The following is a 27,216-nucleotide window of genomic DNA, read 5'->3' on the forward strand; positions in this document are numbered from 1 at the left end:
AAATTAAAATTAAAACCAAAATGAGGTATCACCTCATACCAGTCAGAATAGCTATCATTAATAAGTCAACAAACAATGACTGCTGATGAGGATGAGGAGAAAGGGAAACCCTTTTGAACTGTTGGTGGGAATGCAGACTGGTGCAGCCACTGTGGAAAGCAGGATGGGGTTATCTCAAAAAAATGAAAAATGAAACTGTCTTATGAGTCAGCAATTTCACTTCTGAGAATTTATCTCAAGAAATATGAAATACTAATTTGAAAGAATATAAGCACCCATATGTTCATTGCAGCATTATTTACAATTGCCAAGATTTGAAATTAACCCAAGTATCCATCAGTAGATGAGTGGATAAAAAGGCTGTGATTCATTTATGCAATGGAATTCTACTTGGCTGTAAAAAAGAAGAAATTTTGCTTTTTGCGACAGCATGGATGGACCTGGAGAACCTTACGCTAAGTGAAACAAGCCAGTTAGAGAAAGACAAATACCATATGGTTTCACTCATATGTGGAATCTAATGAACAAACTGAAATAATAAGAATACAGAGACAGATTCACAGATAGAGAGCAGCCTGACAGCTCTGAGAGGGGCAGGGTTAGGGGCTGGATAAAGTTAAAAGGAAAAGAACTCATGGACATGGACACCAGTGTGGTAATTGTGGGGGCAAGGGGTGGGTGGAGGTGGGAGAGTGTATAAGAGGGGATAAATGGTAATGGAAAATACAACAAAAAACAAACTGTTTGTTTAAAAAGAACAAAAAATAAAAAGTTATTTTTAGTAACCTAAAAAAATAAAATAAAAATTCAGCATCTTAATGCAGATAGCCAGATTTCCAAGAATGTTATCCATTTATACTCTCTCCACATTGGGTGAGGGTGCTCTTCTTATAGTGTCCTTGCCAGAAATACATCTTACTGCTTTTAATTTTTATTAATTTAATTGGAGACAAATTGTATCTAATTATTAAATATGTCTGCTCTGTGCTTTTATTATTTTAGTTTCCTTACTTTCTTTTTGTTCTCTTTCAAGAAAGAAACTGAATTAGCTACTTAATATTTCTCTTTCTTCAACTCACTAGTTCATACAGTTTAATTAATGAAAATATATGTACATTTACCCATAAGATTTAGACAAAATCACTTTTATATTTCTGTTCTTCCTAATTCTTTTGAGACTTTGATGACCCCCCCTTCCCCCCAAAATGGATAACAAACAGGTGAAATTTTGCCCTCAAAGACTTCAAGGATCCCTTATGCACAGATCCCAGGATAAGAAACCCTGCTCTGAGTACCACTTTAGAGGCTTCCCCTAATATTTGTATGCTGTGTAAGGTATTCAGTGTTTTAAAAATAAGTTTGAGTATATTTATTTAAAAAGATATTTTCAAATTTACATGAGATTAGGCACTCTCTATATAATAATTTAGATTCTTAATTTTGTGTTGCAAGCTATAGTATGTATGCAGAATTTCTGAATTTAATGCTTACAAAGTATGATTACATAGTGCTTAATACTTTCTTTGTGAACAGTCAATGTTAGATTAAAGTGGAAGCAATATTAGTATTATCATACTTTTTAATTCTTTCCATATGTTGATTAACCATACATTTGCTAGAAGTTTTAAATTTTAATAACTTTGTCCATTTGTGGAGGTGTTTAATTAGAATTTTTGTTCTGCCCACTCTTTGCATTTTTACTAATATTTCTACTATACATTATGTCTGTAACTCAGCTCCTTCATCTATAAATGGAAGAATTTCAACCAGATTATTTCTAAGACAACTGATTCTAACTGTGATTCTGTTATAAATTTAGTGTATTACACTCATGTTTATTTTACTGTATATCTTCATTTAGGTAAAATCTCTCACTTAATCATCTTTTACTCTGAAAATCCATTTGATCTCACCCAGTGATAATAACTATCCCCACTCCATTGATGAAGGGGAACGAGATTTATAAAAGGACTTATTGAACTTTAGAGATGGAAAAGATTGGGAATTCTGTAGCTATTTATTAGAAATACTTTAGTCCCGCTTCCAGAAAGATTAGTCCTCAGGTGCCTTTATTCTTAGTCCATGCCTCTTGTTATATAAGCCATCTTCTATTGTAGCTGCTCCCTGCAAGACTTTCTGCACTGAGGCAGAGAAAAAAGATAAGTTGTTTTAGAACATTATGTTCATTTCCTTTTTCATCTCGATACTCTGCTAAATTTGTGAACTTCAGAGTAGACTGCACCAAGAAGAAAACGCTGCTTTTCATTTTTACACTCAGTAATCAATAAGATAGTGAAACTTATGTAGTTTCACCAATGCCAAATATATATCCCAAACATAGTCAAGAATGTAGAGAGTTGCCACTACTCCAAAGGGAGGAAAATTGAATTAATTATATAACATCCTGCAAAGGATATTTTATTACTTCACTTACCATGAAGATGTTCAGTAGTTCCTTTCTGTCAATAGAACCATTTCCATCTGCATCATACAGTTTAAAATACCACTTTAATTTTTGCTCCATTTTTCCTTGTACAACTAGATTAACAGCAGCAATAAACTCTAAAAAGTCAATAAATCCGTCCTATGAAAAGAGAAACAAATGTTTAAGAAGAACAATTGAGTTTTACTTGAGAAGTCATCATTTATGAGCAGGACCTTTAATATAATTTAAAACAACCCACGCGATTTTAGCATAAAAAATTTTGCTGGTGTTTAATTATATATATATATACATATAGATCAATGAAACAGAATAGAGAGCCCTTAAATAAACCCACTGCTATACAGTCAATTTTTATTTGACAAAGGAGGCATAAGCATACAAGGGAGTAAAGACAGTCTCTTTGATACATGGTGTGGAAAAAATTGTACAGGTACATGAAAAAAAATTGACAGTAGATCACCAACTTATACCTTAAACTAGAATAAATGCAAAATGGATAAAAGACTTAAATGTTAGACTCAAAACCATAAAAATCCTAGAACAAAACAGGCAGTAAAATCTCAGATATTTCTCAGCAATATTTTTTCTGATATATCTTCTCAGGCGAGGGAAACAAAATAAATAAATAAACAGATGGGACTACATCAATCTAAAAAGTTTTTACACAGCAAAGGAAACCATCAACAAAATAAAAAGACAACCCACTGAATGGGAGAACATATTTGCCAATAATACATCTGATAGAGGTTAATATTCAAAATTTATAAAGAACCTATAAAACTCAACACAATCAAATCAAAACAAATAATCCAATTAAAATGGGCAAAGGACCTGATAGACACTTCTCCAGAGAGGACATACAGATGGTCAACAGAAGATGCTCAAGGTCACTAATCATCAGAGAAATGCAAATTAAAACCACAATGAGATATCACCTCACACTTGTCAGAATGGCTACGATCAATAAATCAACCAACAACAAATGTTGGTGAGGATGTGGAGAAAGGGAAACCCTTGTGCGCTGTTGGTGAAAATGTAGATCGATGCAGCCACTGTTAAAAGCATTATGGAGTTACCTAAAAAAATTAAAAATGGAACTGCCTTATGACCCAGCAATTTCACTTCTGGAAATATATTGGAAAAAATGGAAAGCACTAATTCATAAAAAGATATGCACCCCTATGTTCATTGCAGCATTTATTTACAATAGCCAAGATTTGGAAACAGCCCAAGTGCCCATCAGTAGATGAGTAGATAAAAAAATCTGTGCCACATTTACATGATGGAATGCTACTCAGCCATATAAAAGAAGGAAATTTTTACCCTCTGCAACAGCATGGATGGACCTGGAAAACATTATACAAAGTGAAATAAGCCAGTCAGAGAAAGACAAGCACCATATGATTTTACTCATGTGTGGAATCCAATAAACAAAATAAAGAAACAAGCAAAATAAAAACAGACTTATGATAAAGAACAGACTGACAGGAGGCAGGCGAGATGGGGGTTGCGGGGCCGGGTGAAAAAGGTGAAGGGACAGAGACAACAGCACAATGATTACCAAGGGAAAGGGGGTGGGGCAGGTAGAAGAGGGTAAAGGGGGAATAAATGGTGATGGAAGGAAATTTGACACAATACCATATGCAGATGATGTGTTATTATAAAATTGTATACCTGAAACCTCTATAATTTTATTAACCAGTGACAACAAAATAAATTCAATAAAAAGGTGAAAAATAAAATTAAAATTTTAACTAATGTGTACATAATGTGTATAGAAACAAGTAAATTTAAATATATAGTTAGGTACCTTTTTAGAGAAAATCTCTAGTTCTTATACCTAAAAAAAAGGTTCTGAAATGCCACAATGGAAGGCTGAGTCCTCACCACTGAGCACCCTACAGCGTGTTGTCTTCTCAGCATCTCCAGGTTTTGCCATCTACTCAGGAAAAGGTCCAGGTACTAATATTTAATAGAAGAAAAACATATCAAGTAGCTAAATTCTGCACTCCTTTTCTGAAAGATTTTATTTATTTATTAGAGAGAGGAGATGGGAGGGAGAGCAAGAGAGAGAGAAACATCAATCAATTGCCTCTCGTACAGGCTCCTAGCAGGGGCCAAACCTGCAACCCAGGCATATGCCCTGACCAGGAATCGAACCAGCGACCTTTCAGTTTGTAAGGTAATACCCCACCGGAGTCCCTAAGGCGGTTTGACGTTGTAGTCAACACCGGCAACTCCTGCGGCGCACCTGAAGCCAAGCTGTATTGACTCCGTCTTTCCCTTGGACCCTTCAGCTGCGAAGAGAGGGGGGGTCTGCTGCATGGGCAACAGCAGACCCTCCATATCACCCTGCCCAGGCTCTGTAGCTTCAGCGTCATCGCAAGATGTCGATTCAACACGGGAGGAGACAGATACCGTGTCACTCCCGAGTCGGACTGCACAGCCATTTTCGGCGGTGCAGATGGACTCTTAGGAAGCTACACCATCGTCTCTCGAGACGGACAGCTGCCGACGACGACCCCACCAACTAAACCACACAGGTCAGCCTCTGCATTCCTTTTTAGAGAAACTGGTTGATCTTTTTGGACTGACAAACTCCAGGATTCCTTTTAAGGGCCTAATTTTTGGTACAAGTCAAAATTTATTAACCTTTTATTCCAGTAAAAATTTTGTCATATTAGTCAATCTTAGAAAATATTGTTTAAGGGTTGAAATTTAGGTAGTTCCTCTCATCCTGTTTTAAACTGGTAAAATACTCTTAGTTGAAAAAGACACAGTTGTGTTACTCTTAAGAACCATACACTTCAAACTTTGCTCTGCCAATTTCTCAACTATCTCAAGAAAGGTGGCCAGCTCTGGCTGTGTGACTCACTCTGCTATTTTTCCATGAGCTCAGATGCCGATGGTAGCATATCCAGCCAAGACATGCTGTCAGTTCCATTCTCTTCGGAATATTTTGGATGTCAAATCTTACTTACAAAACAGGATATGACATGAAGTACTCCTTTCCCTTGGAAATAAAGAGGTTTAGACTTATTGAACTGTAAAGTGATATGTGTTTGGCTTGAGTCTCAAGCTTTTGTGTCTAATTCCACCAAGTGCATAAGAAAAGCAACTGAGAAATCCCCAGTAGCTCTGGATGTGAAGCCAAGACTATTTGGATGGTTAATAGCTTTTTTTAAAAAAGGCAGCTACAACATCTCTGCTATTAGAAACCAATGTGCTAATCACTATAGAATTATCTTCAAAATATGTTACATTTTTACATCTTCTACCCACTGTGAATGTTTTACCTCTATAGTAAATAATATATTTAAAAAGAAGACAAAGAAAATATTTAAAAATCACCTCATTCCATCTGGTTAGTTATTAGATTTTTGCATTTTATAATTTAGGCAACTGAATTAACTTTAGTACTTCTTATGAGATAGGACTTCTGCTAACAGGTTGGAGTCTCACTGAATCAGTCTCCAAAAGGAAGTTTGCTCAAGTGTCCAAAATGTAAAATGGTTTTACCTTTTCTCCATTTGCCTTTCCTATTGTTTGTAAAAACCACCTTATTAATCCTTCGCAGAGCTATGGCTGAGATGAGGGAAATATATTTTTATCGAGTTGAAATTTAGTTGCAATGACATGAAAACAGCATATCTCCAGATTTGGCAGGACATGACCATTATTTTTCAGAAACAAGACTGGCAGGTGCAGAGGATGTAACCTGGGTGTAGAGTATCCACCCAGGGGCACATCTGCTCCCAGGTCTTTCCTCCTGTGTCTCTAAAGCTGACCAATCAATATAACTGGTTTCTGGGTAGTTAATGGGCATGTTTACCAAAAGGTCACAGAAGCATCCCCCCTGCAAAGACTGAGCTGGCTTGTTTTAAAATGCATCCCCCAGTGTTCCCATAAAAACCTGGCATTTTTTGATGGTTTGTTTCATTTTATGAGCTCTGCATCAGTGATCATAGTTTTTGGTGTCACCTGCATGATGAATGGCAACAGACTAGACTGAGCATTGTTGCCTTTAGAACACTTGGTATTTTATGACTAGGCCCAGTGGGTGGGTAGCCCTAGCATCTTCCAAACCAGGCTCTGGGCAGACCCTACCAGGAGATGAGCATAAATATTTGTATTGTATGTTTTTAAAACGGACAACCTGCTTAATCTACAGCCAAAGTTGATTATGGGTGAGGGAACCTTTCTACTTAGTCAAGTAAAGGCTCTTCAAAAGCACCAAGAAGCAAACCATTTCCTGTTTTCATTTCAGCACTTTGTTATGTAGTCAGGCAAATTCTCCTTAGAATCCACACCCAACTCTTTTTTCCAATTATCTTTCTGTTAAGATGTTGCAAAATTTTTCATTAGCAAGATGACCCCAGTGAATATGTTTAATAGCTTGTGTCAGTGTTGGAGATGGGTTTAGATAAATGCTTATTCTGTAAATCAAAATAAAAAAATTATTGTTTTTAGTTAATCTACAGATTTCAAGTGTGGGAGTGGGAGCTGAGTCACAGAGAAGGTGAGGTGTCTCAGTAAATAAAACTAGGAAGAATGCAATAGAGAATGCCTCCAAACTTTTCTTTGGGGCAATCCAGAGGAATGCTGATATTTCTAGTTCTGTAGTTGAGCTACAGGAGCCCCAGGGCACACAAAACTGTCTGGAGATATCAGGGTGAGGTTTGTAAACTCCCTGCATTAGAATCATGTGGGGACAATGAAATATGCAGATTCTTAAGCCTCCATCCCAAACAACAGCATCAAAAATCCTTGGGATGGGGGCAAAGACTTGGAAGCCATGGACCTACGCTGTTTTTTTTTTTCATATCTTTCTTTGTAGACAGTGTAATCATCTGGCCTTCTCTCTGTGTAGCTATTGTAATTGTGACTGATTTTTACATAAATGTATGTGATCTTATAAGACTAATTAGAAAAATTATAACCCCCGTGGTTCAGTCTCAGAATACTGAGATAGTCATACAAATACAGTCCAGCAATCAAAAATTAATTTCAAAATAACAGCAAGTCTTTATTTTCATTTCTGGAACAAACATGAGTTACACAAAATTTATGGATTTCTTCACAAGACTCCCTTCCACTCCCATCTGCTCTTTCACATACACCCTGCTGCTCAGTCTTCAGCAGTCACCATTGCCCAGTTCCTTCATTACCAGCCTCGCACAAGAAAATTTCACCCTCTTACCCCTTCAATTTTTCTTAAAATTCAGCATCGTGAAATCCTAAAAAATCAGTTTGGCAATGGCAGGATCCTCTTTAGAGGCTAAGGCAAGGTTACCCATTGAGTGCACACCAAGCCATTCCAGCGAGCCTCAGGAAAGAAGAGTTCGGGAGAATGTATGCAAAAATAATTTTAATTCCAACATGTTTATAGATTTATATATTATGTTCTTTTTAAAAAGATATGTTTTATTGATTGTGCTGTTACAGTTGTCCCAAATTCTTTTCCCTTTGTTCCCCTCCACCCAGTGACCCCATTCCCTCCAGTTGTCCACCCCCCTTAGTCCATGCTCATTGGTTGTGCATATAGTTCTTCTCAATATCTTCCTATCTACTCCACTCCCTCCTACTATGCTTCTTAATTCCTGTACCATCTCCCTCCCTTTCCCTTCTTCCCCCTCCCCACTGACCTCCTCCCAAAATATTCCTCATACCTATAATTCTTTTCCCACTCTCGTTGCCTACTTAGTTTGCCTTTGTTTTGACTCCCTAGCTTCTGTTGTTGGTTGTTGTAATACAGTTTCCATTTTAATGTTCATACTTTTGATCCTCTTTCTCCTAAACAAGTCCCTTTAACATTTCATATAACAGTGGTATGGATTAGATGAACTCTTTCAGTTTTACTTTTTCCTGGAAGCACTTTCTCTGCCCTTCTGTTCTGAATGACAGCTTTGCTGGATAGAGTAACCATGATTGTATGTTTTTGCTTTTCATTACTTTGAATATTTGTTGTCAGTCCCTTCTTGCCTGCAGAGTTTCTTTTGAGAAATCAGCTGAAAGTCTTATTGGGACCCCTTTGAACATAGTTCTCTTCTTATCTTTTGCTGCTTTTAAGATTCTCTCTTTAACCCTAATTTTTGACATTTTGACTATAATGTGTCTTTGTTTAAAGTATATTTTATTATGTTGTTAGAGTAGTTCCAATTTTTTTCCCTTTGCTCCTCTCTGCCCAGTACCCCCCTTCCCTCCAGCAATCCCACCCCCCCTTAGATCATGTCCATGGGTCGTGCATATAAGTTCTTCAGCTTCACCCTTTTCTATATTATTCTTAACATCCCCCTGTCTATTTTGTACCAACTGATGATGCTTCTTAGTCCCTGCACCATTTTTCCACTTCACTCCCCCACCCCCAGCTGGTAACCCTTCAAATTATCCCCATACCTATAATTCTGTTCCTATTTTGGTTTGCTTAGTTGAATTTTGTTTTTATTTTTTTAGATTCAGTTGTTGATAGTTGTGAGTTTGTTGTCATTTTAGTGTTCATACTTTTGATCTTCTTTTTCTTAAGTAAGTCCCTTTGATATTTCATATAATAATGGCTTGGTGATGATGAACTCCTTTAGCTTTACCTTGTCTGGAAAGCACTTCATTTGCCCTTCCATTCCAAATGATAGCTTAGCTGGATAGAGTAATCCTGGTTGCAGGTTACCTTTCATCACATTGAATACTGCTTGCCTGTCCCTTCCTGCCTGCAAAGTGTCCTCTGAGAAATCAACTGAAAGTCCTATAGGCACCCCCATATAGGCAACTCTTCACCTCTCTCTTGCTGCCCCCTGAACTGTGTCTTTATCTTTCACCTTTGGCATCTCAATCATGATGCATTCTGGTGTGGTCCCTTCTGGGTTCAGCTCGCCGAGGACCCTCCGTGCTTCCTGGACCTATATGTTCATCTCCTTCAGAAAATTTGGAAGTTTTCCTCATTTTTTTCAATTCTTGCTTCCTCATTCTGCATTGGTTGTCTGTTGTTTTCTTCCTTATGTCCCAAGTCATTGATTTGAACCCCAGTTTCCTTCCCTTCACCATTGGTTTTGTGTGGATTTTCCTTCATTTCACTTAGCATAGCCTTCACTTCTCTTATGCGTTTGCCATACTCAAGCATGTCTGTCAAGACTGTAAGCATCTTTATCACCAGTGTTTTAAGTTCTGTGTCTGTTAGGTTGCTTAGTTTTCCCACTGGAACCTTGATCCATTCCCCCTTTTGGGCCATACTTCTCTGTCTCCTCATTCTGACAGGCTCCTGTATTTGGTTGCCACCGTGTCCCAAGTAGAGCTGTTGCTACTGTTATGTTGTAAGGGGCGGAGCCTTAGGGATGTGTCAGTACAGGGTGACCCGTTTCACCACGTTGTGGTGCTGTATGTGGGGGAGGGGCCTGAAAAAAACAATGCTGCTTGCTCAGCAATCGCCCCTTTTCCAGGCACTTCTCCCACTTCCGCACCAGACTGGTACCCTTCTAGCTGCTACTCTGGCCGTTGTTCCCAGAGTGGGTGGGTCTGTGGATGTTCTAGGACCATGGGGCCCTTTAAACAAGCAGACTCTGCTGAGAGACCAGCAGTTTCTGCCTCCACCCCAACCCCCACTGGTCTGCACAGTCAGAAGCAATGAGGCTTGATTTTCCCTGGTGCTGGGACCCTGAGCTATGAGTTCCGGTGAGGAACTTGCAACACTCCCCAGGTGTCCCTCCTGACTTTCTAAAACATGTGACTGCATTTTCTTCTGGTCTGCCACTGCCGCTGCTGCCACCGCCACTGCTGCCATCACCACTGTCACCACCACCACTGTCGCCATCACACCACGGCCTCTCCACCCTGGCTACACCCCTCCTACCTTTCTGGATGAATATTTCTTCTTTATATCTTTGTTTGCTGGATTTTCATGCAGTTTGATTTTCTGGAACTTCTGGTTGTTTCTAGTTTTTAGGTAGTTGTGTTTCTTCTTAGTTGTGCAGGGAGACTCAGCGTGTCTGTCTATGCCTCCATTTTGGCCAGAAGTCCGATTATAATGTGTCTTGGTGTGGTTCTCCCTGGGTCCAGTTTTTTTGGAACTCTCTGTGCTTCCTGGACCTGTAAGTCTATATCCTTCCCCAAGTTAGGAAAGTTCTGCTTCATTTTTTTTCACATAGTTTTTTAAATTTCTAGTTCTTCTTCACCTTCTGGCAATCCTATGATTCAGATGTTGACCTTCTTATAGCTGTCACATAGGTTTCTGAGCCTCTCCTCATTTTCCTTACTTTTTGTTTGCTCTTTCTGCACTGGTTGACTGACTGTTCCTTCCCTATGTTCCAATTTGTTGATTTGATCCCTGGTTTTCTTTCCCTCACCACTAGTTTTTTATGTGTTTTTGTTCATTTCAGCAGGACTAGCCTTCATTTCTTCCCCATCTTGTTTAAGATCTGCTGTTCTGTCTGTAAGCATTCATATAACCAAAGCTCTGAACTGTGCCTCAGAAAGATTTTCTATCTGCTGAGCTGTTAAATTAGATATTTGCTATCTGGTCAGCTGCATCACTGGGATCTCTATCATGATCTGTGCCATCCTGAAAGTTTTGTGTTTACCTTTGCTTCCTGTGCAGGGCTGTCACACCTCCTACGCTACAGTGGGTGGAGGCTTGTGCACTTGTCACTACCGGGTGACCCTTCTCACCACTCTGTGGCATTTTGTGTGGGGGTAGGGGTCCAAGATGGATTCCTCCCATTCACTCTCCTCTGAGAGACCGGGAGCCTCCTCCTCCATCACCACCCCCTCTGGCCCTCACAGTCTGAGGCAATGAAGGTCTGGCTTCCCTGGCATTGGAATTGCAAGCTGATGGGTCTGCTCTACACCCAGGGGTGCTCCCAAGAGCTTCTCATGTCCCCTTCAATACGGGTGTCTGTGCTTACTGCCGTCCTGCCACCATCACTACAGCTGCTGCCACCAGCACAGGTTGACCTCTCCACCCCAGCTTCACCCCTCCTACCCGTCCAGACGAGCACCACTTCTTTATAACTTCTTATGTTGGACTTCCATGTAGCTTTATTTTCTGTAACTTCTGGTTATTTCTGGTTTTGCGGTAGTTGTATTCCTTCTTAATTGTGGAGGTAGATGGAGTGTGTCAGTCTAGGCCTCCATCTTGGCCGGAAGTTATATATTATGTTCTAATGATAGAGTGGTTTACAGGAAGTGTTAAAATGGGGAATAAGATATGGAAGCATTATAGTTTCTCAGGCTTCTTAGGGAGTTTGGCTCTATTAATACATTATAAGTCATTTTATAGACAGGGTTTAAAACAAGAGAAAGAAAAAGTATATCTGGAAACTTCAAATTTAAGCTTATCATGGTGGTCTCTAAAATGTGTGAAAAGTATAAGGCATGCTCTTTACATCTATAATGAAAATATAAAATATAAAAATATGTGTATAAAGTTTTTGCTTTCTACCATTAATGAGATAAAAGTTTAGAAGTCTAACATAACAAAAATAAGGAAAACGAGGTCCTATAGTGCTTTTGTCCAACAGAAAATCCATAAGTGAAACTTGTTGTCTCTGGGCAATGTTCAGGACCTGCCAAAAATCAGTTATTTTCAGGATATTTTAAATTTGAAATGCAGGTTGAAAGTTGAATTATAAAGCTTACATTGCACATGAAAATAATTGTTTTATTATTTGTTACTAAGTATAAGAGCTACTATCTGTATTTTAAAAAAGGAATAAAGCCCATGTTCCAGGCACTGTGCTGGTCACTTTTCATGCATTATCTTCAATTCTAACAGCAACTTTATAGACAGCCTCTTATTTTAGAGAAGAAAAAACTGATTGTCAGAGAAGTTAAATAAACTAGTTAAAGTAACAGAATTAGCATGTGGGAGGATCCAGGATTTAAACCCAGCCTGCCATATTTAAGACTTTTGCTCTTTGTACCACCCAATATTGTTCCCAAAGTTGTTACAATTAAATTGTCTTTCTGGAAGAGGTATCCATAAGCTTAAACAGATGGGACATGTTCAGTGCAGCATGTTGTTCTGGATTCCTATGTGTGAACCATTTGGTAATGTAGTTGCATAAAGTAAGGTAACTCTGAGTGTCTGAGATGCTGCACCTTGGAGCTTGTGCTGCCTTCAAACCCAGTGCTGACCAAGCAAAGCTGGCCTGTCTACTCTAAGCTGCTGAGCCTCTCGGAGACTTGTGAGCCCGAAGGGCCCTCTGGGCTGCCATTTCCAGGCCCTGTCTCACCCTGTCCCACCCTGCCCCAGAGCCAACTGGCTCGGCAGGACAAAAGTTGTTTATTCTCCTCTTGCCCTCTTCTCCCTGGTGTCTCTGATGAACGTTTCCTCTGTCCATTTTGAAACCCTTAGCTCCTCTCCTCCACCCCACAGACAACAGTCTCTCCCTGCCTATAGTTTTCCCAGGAAATGTACATGGCTGCCCCTCCAGGACCTGAAGAATACATAATGGTCCTGCTTTTGCTGGACCTGTTTTATGTCTTCACTCCTGCTCTCGGCTAGGAATCTACAGTCTTCCTTTGCTGCACAGATGGTTCTTGCTTCAGGTCAGCACTTCCCAGTCTTCAGGACCTCCTGCCTACATTAGAGACCTGAGTAATCCCTCCATTCTCACAACCCTGTAAAATCCCTGGGTAAAATCTCACTGTAGATATTATCCAATACATTCAATATGGTCCTGCCATCACTCTCTGTGTTTGCCTTAATGACCTCAAAAACAGAGATCTCTTTTGGCTTTTTGTCCCAATGATGGAACTGACGTGTATTGCCAGGCATTGTACATTGCACATGTAAGCTCATTTAGACCTAACAAGACCCTACACAGTACTTACCAAGAAGTACACTGTTCTGGGTCTAGTTACATTAAGACCATGGAAATAGAGATGACTGTTATAACTAGTGACAAAACCTCATTTGTTCTAGTGTACCCTCATACTCAGGAAAACAAATAAGTCAAATCTAACAAAAATCCACTAAACTATAGTCCCAGATTAACACCATTTTTCCCCGCCACTTAACTTTCTGCTACTTTTCACAGAAGCACTATCTGTGAAAAATTTATGAATTGTCACAGCACCTAACTTGAATACATTTAGATGTTTTATTTTTTTCACATGTGACACTTTTCATTGACATTTTACCAGGTGAGGTGGGTCAGTAGCAACATAAGAAATTAAATGTCTGTTTGAAATGGTTACTCGGGTGGTAAGAAGTAAGAAAACCTAGAGAGTTGGTATAAGCACATGATCAATAATTGTCAGTAACATTTAATTTGCATTTTAGGAACTGCAATGAAAGTAGGTAATATAAGTGTCACCTCTATGATGGCAAATATATGTGAATACTTGTTAAGTATTTTTGTAATGTTTAAAAATCTGTAAGGGAAATGTTATGTTCAGCATATATGACCTAGCCCATTTTCACCTATAATAAGCACTTACATTAACAGCAAACACAGACTTTCTAGTTGCTGGATCCTAAAGATAGAACCGCCCTCTATAAGATGAGAAATTTATGCTGGCTTGGTAAATTAGTTCTCTAATGTGACCTTTATGCAGGTCAGACATGGTTGTTCTTGACTTAACCATGACTATACAAAATTGAGGTTTCTGGGACACAAAGCTTCGAATAACATTTACCAAACAAGATCTTGATTGTTAATATGTTTCCTGTACGTATCAGGTAGCCCTGACCATCTGCCCTCAGAATTCAGCCAGCTCAGCAGATGTCCAACCCACTACAAATTAGAAGCTAGTCTCATGTGCTTTTGGGGAAGCAAGACAATTGTCTGAGCTTGATCATTTCTGAATGAGCTAATTATGGAAGATTTACACGGGACTATAAATTCCTGTCCCCCTAAACTGATATTGCAACAGATAAAATAAAATCTAGCCTCACCCTAATTCAAGCAACCTATCTCCTAAGGGTGCTTCATTTTCCATGAAAGAGTCTGGATCCTTGTTCTTTAATGAATAGAAGAGGTGAATAGAAGATATAGAAAGTGGCAGAATAGATGGTGAAATATATGTACAATACATCATGTATTACTTGTTTCAAGGTCATGTTCCTTTACTATGACTGTAAATAAAAGGAGTTGAAGAAGCTTCTTCTGGATTAATATAGTTTTAGGTCCAGAATCCCCTCTTTATGTGTATCCATGGTACACAGCTCTTTGGTCACTGAAATGGGCCCGGAACCCAGTTTTCAGCAACCTTGACTATGGTCTTTCTCATGTGGCAGCAGTGTTCATATCTGGCTGCATATTCCAGCCACCTGGAAGCTTAAAACAAACAAAACAAAACATCGCTTTGATTCAATTGGACAAAGGTGGAAAACCAGTCACCAATATTTTTAATAATAATCTCCAGGTGTTTCTAATATGTAGGCAGCATTGAGAAACACAGTTCCAACAGATTTGGTTAATATATATGAGTTACAACAGCTAAAGTTTAAATGAATGCCAGCAGGCACAGTGGATGTCTTTAACAGGTAAAATTCTGTGAAAGGCTCAGCCCAATGTTAATAATTAATGATAGATATGAAAATCTTCTGTAAATTATAAAGTTCTACACAAGTACGAGGTGTTTTATCATCATCAATGAATGCATCCTCAGAGCATCTATGCTGGTGGTTGTGGTCTTTACCCTTAAGAGGTTGCAGCCTAATAGTTTACAATCTGAGATGGTCATTTGTTTCCAGTAAATGTGTCTGAAGAATAGCAGAGTAATTGTGGTCACCTTGTTAGGTCAGACAGTCCAATGCCACATTGCAGACTGCAAGGCAGCCAGGGGTTAATGAACAGCAGCAATCATGATTCAAGTTAAAAACCAGGTTGCCTGCTCCAATTTTTTTCTAAGAAACTTCTTTTAATGAAATTTTAAGAAATATCAAAGGGTGAAAAACAGAATCAGTGATAAAGCTCTCAAAGGATGACAAGTTTGTTCATCATAACGCAACATGCAAAATTCAATCTCATGAACTCCTTTGTAATGAAAAACCAAAATAAAACAAACAAACAATCAAACTGGGAAAGGTATTCATGACAAATACTGCAAAGGGCCACTACAAATATAACAAAAATGTCACACTAGTTAAGAAAAAAATTGCAATCCATAAGCCAGTAAAAGGCAAACAGAAATGAGTTTCTCTTCAAATCATGTAAATCTGTTGCCTGTTCCAATTTTTAAGGGCTCTCACACAAAGAGAAGTGAAGAAACCAGATAACCAAAAATCACTTGTGAATTTCAAGTAGAGGTGGAGCTCCCATGTAAGTGTTCTAGTTACATCAAGAAGATGGTCAAAACTCTAAAATGATTTCCCATTTAATTACTTTCATTCTGAATGAGCAGCTATTTCAAGGGACCAATATTGCCTCAAACAGCACAAATGAATGTCTAAAGCACACAACTCAATTAAAGATGAGAAATGGTGGGAGACAGCAACTCCTGCCTCTGTAGGCACAATTTTTCATTTGGAAATATAATTTGAGCTTGATAAAAAGTAGAGTTACTCTTCACTGTTATGAAACTTATGGGGGCTGGGGTCAGAGTCATCTGAATTTTACAGATAAACATATCATCAGGCTAGGTCTTGCATGAGTTTTAGAAGTGAAGACATTAACACAAAGAGGTTATGAGCCTTGTCCAAGATTACACACAGCAATGGGTCAGAGCTGGGACAGGAGTCCAGCCGTAGTATTCTTCCTGAGGTGCCACCTCCATCATGTCCATGAGGACAAAGAGATTCACCGAGCGGCTCATCTAAAAACAGCAAGGACTTGTGATGCATTAAAGCTCAGATTTGATTTGTGAACCTATTTATAGGTAATCTATCACATACACTGTACTAATTATGTATGAAACCCCACAGTTTACCACTTATTCTCACTTTTCTTTCTGTAACAGAGTAATTCTCTCACCATTCCCTCACTCTTGATTCCCAGGAGTTGTCTGAGGCTGCTAATTTAAATAATCTGGCAATTTGCTTTCGCTGTTTCATTTTATCCCAGTGTTTAGATGTATTGGGTTGGCAAAAAGTCCGTATGGTTTTTTTTTCATAAAATAAAAGGCATATTTTTCATTTTCATCAATAACTTTATTGATTTGGATACTTTGAGTATGTGAAACCATTTGGTCCAGGGTTTTGTTTGGTGGGAGTTTTTTGGTTACTGCTTCAAGTTCACTAGGTGTAATCTGTCTAGTCAGATTCTCTGATTCTTCCTGAAGATTCTATGTTTCTAGGAATTTATTCATTTCATCCAGGTTGCCTAGTTTATTGGCATATAGTCATTCCTAATATTTTGTTACAATCCTTTGTATTTCTGTGGTGTCAGTTGTTATTGATAAGTTTTTTTTTTAATGCATGCTGATACAACAGCTGTCAAAATGCAATCTAACAATACAATCTAACATAATTGTTTTAAATGAAGTTAAAGACAACTAAGAGCTACTAGAGCCATTTTACGGAAAAAACAAACAAAAAAAAACAACTTTTTGGTCAACCCACTATTCCAGTTCTGACAACTGTTTTTTTGCCTTAAACTATCATTCCATTCCTGGTTTGAGTTCCACACACCCATAAATTCAGAGAAACCATTTCACCTCCCTTGTAATATCTCAGAGTCTTATAAAAGGCAAATGTTCTGACAAGTGTTTCAGGTCCATTTCTCCCCAACCCTACCCCTCGCCTCACTTCCACTTCTCTGCTCCACCAGTCCAGCTTTTATTATCCCGTTTCTGCCCATTAGAAAAGACCTCATCCCTGATCTCTTGCATGTACGTATCTGGCAAATGATTATTCACAGAGCACTTTAGATCCCGGTTAAGGGCTGACAATGGCACTCTGGAGGAAATCCAGATGCCTAGGTGTGGCCTTGAGGGCTGTACATTTCCCTTCACACCTAGTACAGGAGCAAGAACATAGACCGGAAGCCAGAGGACTGAGGGCTGACTTTCTGCTGAGATTCTCCAAGCAAGTCACTCGCTACTGTCAGCTTGGTGCTCCGAGTGCCTCATTTCTCAGCTATGACGTTAGAACAAATGCAGCCCCAACAACAGGCTGGTTATCTGGTTGGAGCAAAAGATGTAGGTGAGGCGCCTGGAGTGTGTGCTCCCAAATCATGCTCTAACAGTAACCTCTGGCCCTAGTTATGTGGCCCCAGACCCTTCTTTATCCTATCTCATACTTTAACTTGAGCTGTTCTCTTTGCTGAAATTTTCAACTTCTTTGTTAAAGGTGGACTACCACAGCAATTTAGAATATAGCCCTTGGAGTCAGATTGCTAGCATTCTGATTCTACTATGTAGTTTAAGGCAAGTTAATTACTTGTCTGTGCCTCAGTTTCTTTATATGTAAAATAAAAATGATTAAAATGGTATCCACTCATATTATTATTGTGAGGACTCTATGAGTTAATAAACATAAAGTCCTTAAAACAGTGACTGGTAGAGAAATGTTCAGCAGGTGTTAGTTTTTACTAGTAGTAATTCAAGTTCTTCACTTTGTTGAAGATCCCCAGGTGCTTCAACTTCTCCAGAAAGCCTTTCCTAACCAACTCTATATCTTAGTTTCCATTGCATTTTCTGATCTCAATAAACGTATGTTGAATAGCACAGTCCTGTTATAGTGCATTATACTGCCTTGTTCTTTGGGCATTTAATGTTGGTATAACTATATCCTCAAGTAAGTTTTAAACTCCTTGGGGGGGCCCATAAAATCATGTCTTCTACCTACCTATTCACCTTCGTCCCCACACCCCTCCAAAATTTAAGTGTGATATTTTTCTACCATTACCTTCCTTTCTGGAATGTGACTGGAGACTTCCCCTGGCCCTTCCACCCAGTCTGCCTGTCTAGGAAGAGGCTGGACCATTAGTCACACTGTTGGGCAGGGTTTAAAATCATCCCTATAGTACCGGAGACCTATCTAGAACTTTGAAGCTACAGTTAGTACAATGTTTTGCCCTCTCAATCTTTGAATATTTATTTATTTATTTGAGAATGCATTTGTCATTCCCTTAGATTATAAACTTCTTTGGGGAAAAGGACCAATTCCTATTCATTTCTTGTGCCTACCTTCCTTCTACCATGCCTCCAGGTCCTCAATAAATATTTGGAAGTGCAGTGGGTTAATAATATGGTGTAACAGGGATGTGACTTTGCTCTTGGTAATCCTCACTGTCACCCAGCCCTTCCATCTTCAGTAAAGACATTCATTATCTGAGAGATGTCATTATAGTAAAAAAGCAGAACTCGTATGTTCATTCTTAGCTCTGGAGTTTCAACAGTTTTAGCTATCCAGGATTCAGAGCATAAAATTTATGCCATAAACTAAAGACATAAATTAGAGACAGTTTCTATAATTTCTCCTGGTTACTCCCAAACTAGATAAAGTTTCCATAAGCTGGGGAGGTATAAAATAGGGAAGGAAGAAAGAGTTACAAGACACCGGAGGGTGGGGAGGAAAAGGGAGAGGACACTGCTTTGAAAGGCCATGAATAGTTGGAGGGATGGGTGATAGAAGTGCCAGGTGGGGTAGGCATATGTAATTCATGGATTAGGTAGAAACTCTCCAAGTTCCCCTGAACCTAATATAGCTTGGGAGGAAAGGCTGTAATAAGTAGTTGGCCAGAAAATCCTGAGCCAGCCTACAAGGTTTCTGTGCCTAGGGGAATAATGTAACTGAGAGAAAATTGAACCCAGGAGGCCTAGCTGTGCAAAGACAGCAGCCTTCTAAGTGAAGTAGATAGGAAGTGATGCTGTCTTAGCAAATACCAGTGAGGACAGATGCTCTTCTGACATCTATTAATACCTTGAGGTTTAGATGTTCCCATGGGATTTATATGTAACCCTGGAAAGTGGAGGGAGGCCTCTCCTTTGTAACTGGGGACTAAAAGTATAAATTAACTTCATTACAGAAAACTAAAATTACATTTCTTCAATTACTGAGTATGTGAGCTGAAATTCTTACCTGCTACACAAATTAAAAATAAATTTAAAACTGGTGCAGCCACTGTGAAGAGCAGTATAGAGTTTCCTCAAAAAATTAAAAATGGAACTGCCTTATGACCTAGCAACTCCACATCTGTGAATGTATCTGAAGAAACCCAAAACATTAATCCAAATGAATTGCAGAGTTATTTACAATTGCCATGATTTGGAAACAGTCCACGTGCCCCTCAGTAGATGAGTAGATAAAAAAGCTGTGGTACATTGACACAGTGAAATACTACTCGGTAATAAAAATGGAGGAAATCTTACCTTTTGTGACAGCATGGATGGACCCAGAGAGTATTATGCTAAGTGATAAAAGCCAATCAGAGAAACACAAGTACCATGTGATTTCACTTATATGTGGACTCTTATGAACAAAATTAACAAACAAATAGAAACAGATTCATAGATACAGAGAACAGACTGACAGCTGGCAGAGGGGAGGGGGCTGGGGACTAGGTAAAATAGGTGAATGGATTAAGCAAAAGACAAAAACAAAAACAAAACTCATACACACAGACAACAGCATGGTGATTACCAGAAAAAAAGGGGGATAGGAATAGGTAGAAGAGGATAAAGGAGGATAAGTGGTGACAGAAAGAGACTTGACTTTAAGTGGTGAACACACAATATACTATACAGATGATGTGTTATACAATTGTACTTTGAAACCTATATAGTATTAACCAATGCCACCACAATAAATTCAATAAAAAATTTTTAAATAATAAATAAATAAGTTTTAAAATTTTTCTTGAGATAATCACTCCATTTGGGCACTAAGTAAGAATTTGAAAGACACAGTGGCTATCCTTGGTATAAATATGAGACAAAAACGGAAGGAAGGAGAGAGGAATGGAAAGGGAAAAGTATATATGTAAGTGAAAATACTAAAGTTGTCACTTCTCCTATTATTTTATTTAATTACTCGGTTAATATCTGTTCAACATCTACTTTATGCCACCATGCTCAGTGCCTGGTTTGGGGAAGCATGAGGGATTTGAAGGGGATGATGAATTTTTAATTTTTATTCTTCATTATGTCTTCACTGCTGTGCCGTGAAGATAAAGTTATGCACCATTTGCTCCTAAAAAGAGAAAGAAGAAATGAAGAAGAGCATAACTGAAGATCTAGTGTGAAGAAACCAGTGTGGCTGGAGTGCGAAGAGTACACGGTGAATAGCCATGCTGGGCCCTGGACTTCAGCAGAGTAGAAGTTCAATTTCATGCACTTATATATATGGTGCTCAGACTGCAGATTCACATCTAGTACAGAAACTAGTTTTCAAGGAAATGGACATTTAGTATCAATCTCCAGGTGAAGTATGCGGATGCTTAGGTAAGAATAGTGCAGCACCTGTCCACATTCACTACATTTTAGGAACCAATAGCCAGAAACAATATAGAAATCAGCAAATATTACCTGGACTTCCCTGACACCCCCAGAGACTTAGTTGTTAAAAATTTCTCAGCACACCACTGTTCTCCCTCCATACTCTCACAATTGTAGGTTAATTTGAAAGTCAAGAGTTTCGTTTTAAGGACTCTGGTAAATTTTATTCTCTGCTTTGCATGTTGGTATACCAAAATCATTGACTTCCTTATTTTACATGCCTTGTTATCAGTTGACATCTTCTAAACCTAATGGATAACCCATTAAAAATGAGACAACCAGTAATTATGTGCTTATGAAGCATTCTTGCCAAACAAATAAATTTGAAAATATTTAGGCTTCTATGGCTAAATACCAGTTTACAGGTAATATGAAGAGTAGAAAACAAGTTAATGACACAACAATGCAGGAAATTATACAGAACCAATGACTCACTTTTCCTAGCAGATCAATGTCATAAACAGGGGTGGGGGGCTTAGGGAACTATTATACAGTGGGAAAAAAAGATTTAAAAGCCACAATCACCAATTTCCGTGTATTAAGGAATATGAACCTAACTGGGATCCAAATTCCAACTAAAACAATAAAAAAATATGCTTGAGACAATCAGAAAAATTTCCCCATAGAATGAGTATTATATGACATTGGAAATTATTGTCACCTTCTGAAGGGCAATATAGTCAATAATATTGTGATAAGTTTGCATAGTGACAGACGATTACTAAAGTTAGTGTGGCAATCAGACTGTAAGCTATATAAATGTCAAATGATTATATTGTACACTTGAAACAAATATAATGTATACCAATTATACTTAAATAAAAAATAAATATTTTCTAAATAGAAGGAGCTACTGTCATGTTTGTTATATACGATAATGGCATAATATTTATTTATTTATTTATTTTTAGGAAAGCAGATCTTTATTTACAGTATTCCAACCTGGGGGGTGGGCTATGAACATTTTACCTCAGAACCCTGTTCTCCCATGAGACCCAGCACTTCCCTTGCTCCCCAAAAGGCTATAAACCAAAAACAAACCCCAAAGTTCCCCATCCCTTATATGTCAGCTCTCTTTTTCAGGATCTGGGGTACGATGTCATAGACTTCATATAATAGTCCAGGAAAGCATGTGCCATGTTGCACTGGATTATGGTGAAGTCCAATAAACGTAAGTCCCAAGAGAATCCTCTCCTCATGTAAAAGTTCAGAAAGTCCAGGTCTGCAAAGCAGACTCCTTGGTGGCTTTGTAGTCAGCTGAAGTGGGCACAATTAAAGCAGCAGCAGACCTGCTTTTTTACTAGCCTGGGTCACATGGCCGAATTATCCCTACGAACTATATAGCTGCTCCTTCCTTCTCTCAGACCACATGGCTCTCTCTCTACTTCCTTACAAACCGCATGGCTCTCTTAAATAGTTATATTTTAAAGAGTCCTTATTGTTATAGATGAATAATAAAGTACTTTCAAGTGAAATCATATGTTCGAATGGTTTCTTTCCTTATAAAAAATTTCAGAAAAAATGTAAGAAGGCAGGTGAAGCAAAAGTTACAAAATTTTGACAATTTTTGAAGATAGATAATGGATCAATGGGATTAATTATTCCCTCTAATTTTGTATATGTGTAAAATTTTCATAATAAAAAAATTTTAAGTTGCTTCATTTAAATGTTAATAGTTTTTCTTGCAGTTGGCCTTAATCTTTTTTTAATGCAGCATTAGATAGGTTAATATCCATTAATAGATTAGTATTATTTTGAAATCCTCAAAGTAGGTATTCCATCAATGTCATCTTTTCTGGTTTTCCTCCCCGAGCCCCTTTCTTGTTTTCCATATGGATTAGCAGCACACTGGGTTTTCTGCATAGTATTTGGTCTGGACTATCCGTCTCCATGATCCTGGACTGCCCACATCTATTTTCCTACATTGGATTCACTGTCTCCCTCTTTGTCAACAGATTCCCTCATTTTACCTGCTCCAGTTGCTTTCTAAGAAAAAATAAGTGTGAAATAAATTGGATTTGGCTTGATATTTTCTCTCTTGGAATTTTGGGAGCATTTCTCCATTTACCTGTACTTCTAGCCTCCTGCCTAGGTGTTAAGGAGCTTAAGGTTATCTTGATTTTCATTTTTTCCCTTTTTTGATGATATTAGGTTCTTCTCTTTATTCCTGTTGTTACAAAATGTCTCAGCATATGCTGTAAGGTTCAATTTTTTCAATTTATTATGTTGGGCCCTTGTGACTGATAGGTCTGGGACGTTTTTCTGGTTTCATTTGTTAAAATCTTACATTTTCTCTGGGATCTTTTTCTGTGACTCTTATTCATAAGATAGTGGACTTATTAATCCCAATTTAAGAAATTTATTTGGAGAACTTCTGTGTGGGAGGCAACAGGAAGAAATTCAGGGAACGCTGGGTCAGGGAGGATGTCAGACAAGATTGCTAACCTGACCCTGGTGAAGAAGAGAGTGAGAAAAGGTTGAACAAAAGTGTCCTAGACACTCCTTAAACCTACCATTGTGGACAAAGCCTGCAGGGAATCCGTGGGCCAAAGTCAGCTGACAAAGGAGTCCCCTGTCTTTTAGGAATGAATTGGCCTTATTATTTCTGCTGCACTCACTCATTGGTGGTCTTCTAAACTCAGGCATGAACTCAATGCAAGCACAGTGATGGATCTCAAAGTGAGGCATCTGGGGCCATGGTCAATTATTTGCCTTCCCTGGTAGTCTGAGGGGCCAATATCATGGCTGCTACCATAATTACATTTTAAAATCATGTGATGTTGACCATGTCCAGCATGAAGCAGCTAGAGGAGCTTGAGACCTTCGCCCATTGTCCTTTACAAGATTACAAAGGGTCTTAATATCTGAGAGGGAGGGATAGTTATTTTTTACGAACCATGGGTATGGACTTGGGGGGGGATGCTGGGGGAGGGAGATACTGGGTGGAGGGGAGTAAAGGGGAAAAAATTGGAACTACTGTAACAGCATAATCAATAAAATATACTTAAAAAAAATAAAATAAAATCATGTGATGTTGAATGTGTTTGTCCATGTACTGTGCCTGGAACAGTGTCAGGGACATTACAAGCACTCAGAAAGCATTAACTATACTTATTGAGTGCCAAGGAGAAGCCTGCAACGGTGGGGGGTTAGCCAAAGGAATTGTTATAAACTTTATATGCTAAACTTCAGAATCTATTTACCTTCACTTTGTGCACTATTCAAATATGTTTGGTTAATTTGAGGACAAGTCAAACCCAGGTTAGAAATGCAGAGTAAAAAGAGATTGGAAGCCTATCAATACTATGACAATTAGAAAGTTGGGAGAGACACAGCAGACTTCCGGCCAAGATGGAGGCCTGGACTGACACGCTCCATCTCCCTTCACAACTAAGAAGGCATACAACTACCGCAAAACCAGAAATAACCAGAAGTTACAGAAAAGAAATGGAAGTCCAACGTATGAAGTTATAAAGAAGTGGTGCTCATCTGGATGGGTAGGAGGGATGAAGCTGGGGTGGAGAGGTCAAACTGTGCTGGTTGTGGCAGCTGTGGCAATGGTGGTGGGACAGCAGTAAGCACAGACACCCATATTTAAGGGGAGGCTAGAGCACCCCCAGCTGCACACCAGACCCGTCAGTTTGCAATTCTAACACCGGAGGCAGACCCCCATTGCCTTGGACTGTGAGGCCCAGAGGGTTGGGAATGGAGGAGGAGGCTCCCGGTCTCTCAGTGGAGAGTGAATGGCAGGAATCCATCTTGGACACCCGCCCCCACACAAAATGCCACAGAGTGGTGAAAAAGGTCACCTGGTGGTGACGAATGCATGGGGCTTCATCCCCTATAGCATAGGAGGTGGGACAGCCCCGCCCACGAAGCAAAGGTTAACACAAAACTGTCAGGATGGCACAGATCACGATAGAGATTGAGGTGATGAAGCTGACCAGACAACAAATATCTAATCTAATGAAGCAGCAGATAGAAAATCTCTCTGAGGCACAGTTCAGAGCTTTGGTTATACAAATGCTTACAGACCTAACAGCAGATCTTAAACAAGATGGGGAAGGAATGAAGGCTAGTCCTGCTGAAATGAACAAAAACACATATGAAACTAGTGGTGAGGGAAAGAAAACCAGGGATCAAATCAACAAATTGGAACATAGGGAAGGAACAATAAATCAACCAGTGCAGAAAGAGAAAATGAAAAGTAAGAAAAATGAGGAGGGGCTCAGAATCCTATGGGACAGTTATAAGCGGGCCAACATCTGAATCATAGGATTGCCAGAAGATGAAGAAGAGGAACTAGAAATTGAAAAATTATGTGAAAAAAATAATGAAGCAGAACTTCCCTAACTTGGGGAAGGAAATAGACTTACAGATCCAGGAAGCACAGAGAGTTCCAAAAAAACTGGATCCAAGGAGAACCACACCAAGACACGTTATAATCAAAATGTCAAAAATTAAGGATAAAGAGAGAATCTTAAAAGCAGCAAGAGAGAAGAGAATTACGTACATAGGGGTCCCAATACGACTATCCGCTGATTTCTCAAAAGGAACTCTGCAGGCAAGAAGGGACTGGCAAAAGATATTCTAAATAATGAAAAGCAAAAGCCTGCAACCACGATTACTCTATCCAGCGAAGCTGTCATTCAGAATAGAAGGGCATAGAAAGTGCTTCCAGGACAAAGTAAAACTGAAGGAGTTCATCTAAACCAAACCACTGTTATATGAAATGTTAAAGGGACTTGTTTAGGAGAAAGAGAATCAAAACTATGAACATTAAAATGGAAACTGTATCACAACAACCAACAACAGGAGCTAGGGAATCGAAACAAAGGCAAACTAAGTAGGCAACGAGAGTGGAAGAAGAATTATAGGAATGGGGAACATACAGGGGGGAGGTCAGCAGGGAGGGGGAAGGGGGAGAGGGAGGGAGATGGTACAGGAATTAAGAAGCATAGTAGGAGGGAGTGGAGTAGACAGGAAGATGTTGAGAAGAACTACATGCACAACCAATGGGCATGAAATAAGGGGGGGGACAACTGGAGGGAACAGGGTCACTGGGTGGAGGGGAACAAAGGGAAAAGAATTTGGGACAACCGTAACAGCATAATCAATAAGGCATATTAAAAAAAAAGTCGGGAGAGGTGCAGTTGACAGCAGGAAAAGAGACAGAAAAACAATAAAAATCAAGCACAACAAAAGCTCATATTTTCAGGATTTTTAACATTAGGAAACTTAGCCCCAACAACTTCAGTAGGCATAGGTGCTTCATAGCATTTCATAAGTGGAACAATCAATGTTCATGATAATGAGTGCTGTCAAGAAAATATTTTAGCAGCACTTTGAGGAGGCAGGAAAGTATGAAATGCACTTTAGATGATTTCTATCCACAGCAGTTAAAAGTGCAGAGGAGCTCCTCAGGAAAAGCAAATCCTCCAGGATTCTGGACAGCTGATAGTTTTATTAAGCTAATTAAATATCTGGATTTTTAGTATTCCTGTGCATAGTTGCATATCATTTTAATTATCACTTGATAGTGAACAATCATTACCCTTCTCATTTTATGACCTGATTTTTATGTCGCAATCCCCCTTCCACATTGTTTGTAATCACTGCCTAGGTGCACTTGCCTCCTAAGCAAACATCAAAACCCTGTGATAAATCATGAACACCAGCTGAGCTGCCAAGTCACTTAAATTGAGCTCCTGAGACAGGCTTGGCTGTTCCTTAACTGTCACCGAGAGGATTCTCACTCCAATGGCACACACCCCAAGCTGCCTGTTTGGACGCTGGCTGGCCCTGCTTCCCCGGCAGCCAGCTTCACTCTGACAGCACTTTCCTGCTCCTTCCCAGCACTGCTTTTCGCATGTTCCTGCTCTCGCACATGAACCACTGACGCGTTGGTGCTTCCACAAACATTGGCTGACAAGATCACTCTTTTGGAATATGTCATTGAGACCTTTGAAGAATAATCAAAGAGCTTGATGGTAGCTCAGCTTCTAACCTCTCAGGAGCACTGTCAGAGCCTGAGAAGCTGTTGTCTAGAACACCAGACTTCGTTGTGAAATGGGGCTGCTTACAGCAGGAACAGTGGGACAGCAGCAGCCACACAAAGAGTGAAAGAGAATGACAGTGAGAGAGAAAGAGAGAGAGAGAATGCCCTGAGACATACTCACATAAGCAGAGACAAAGAGAGCAACACGCAACGTGCACGTGTAGTATCCTGTCTCAGTCAGTTCCCGCTGCTACAAAAATTACCATAGACTGGGTAGTTTAAACACTAGTTTTTTAGGTTGGGAAGTCCAAGATCAAGGCACAGGCAGATTCCCTGTCAGGTGAGGGCCCACTTCCTGGTTCATTGACAACTGTCACCCCACTGTGTCTTCACATGGAGA

The 27,216-nt window shown here is 39.2% G+C and overlaps 1 protein-coding gene across 1 annotated transcript in view; it reads right to left on the minus strand.

Annotated features, from left to right (window-relative positions):
• The window catches only part of GUCA1C (guanylate cyclase activator 1C), a 42,648-nt gene that overhangs the window by 13,785 nt on the left and 1,647 nt on the right, over positions 1-27,216 (minus strand). The window contains exon 2 of the mRNA XM_090261454.1: positions 2,435-2,584. Within this exon, the coding sequence (XP_090117580.1) occupies positions 2,435-2,584 (150 nt within the window). The remainder of the gene's footprint in view (positions 1-2,434; positions 2,585-27,216) is intronic.

Source organism: Furipterus horrens, unplaced genomic scaffold (assembly GCF_987537825.1).
Source record: "Furipterus horrens unplaced genomic scaffold, mFurHor1.1.pri manual_scaffold_1, whole genome shotgun sequence".
Lineage (NCBI taxonomy): Eukaryota > Metazoa > Chordata > Mammalia > Chiroptera > Furipteridae > Furipterus > Furipterus horrens.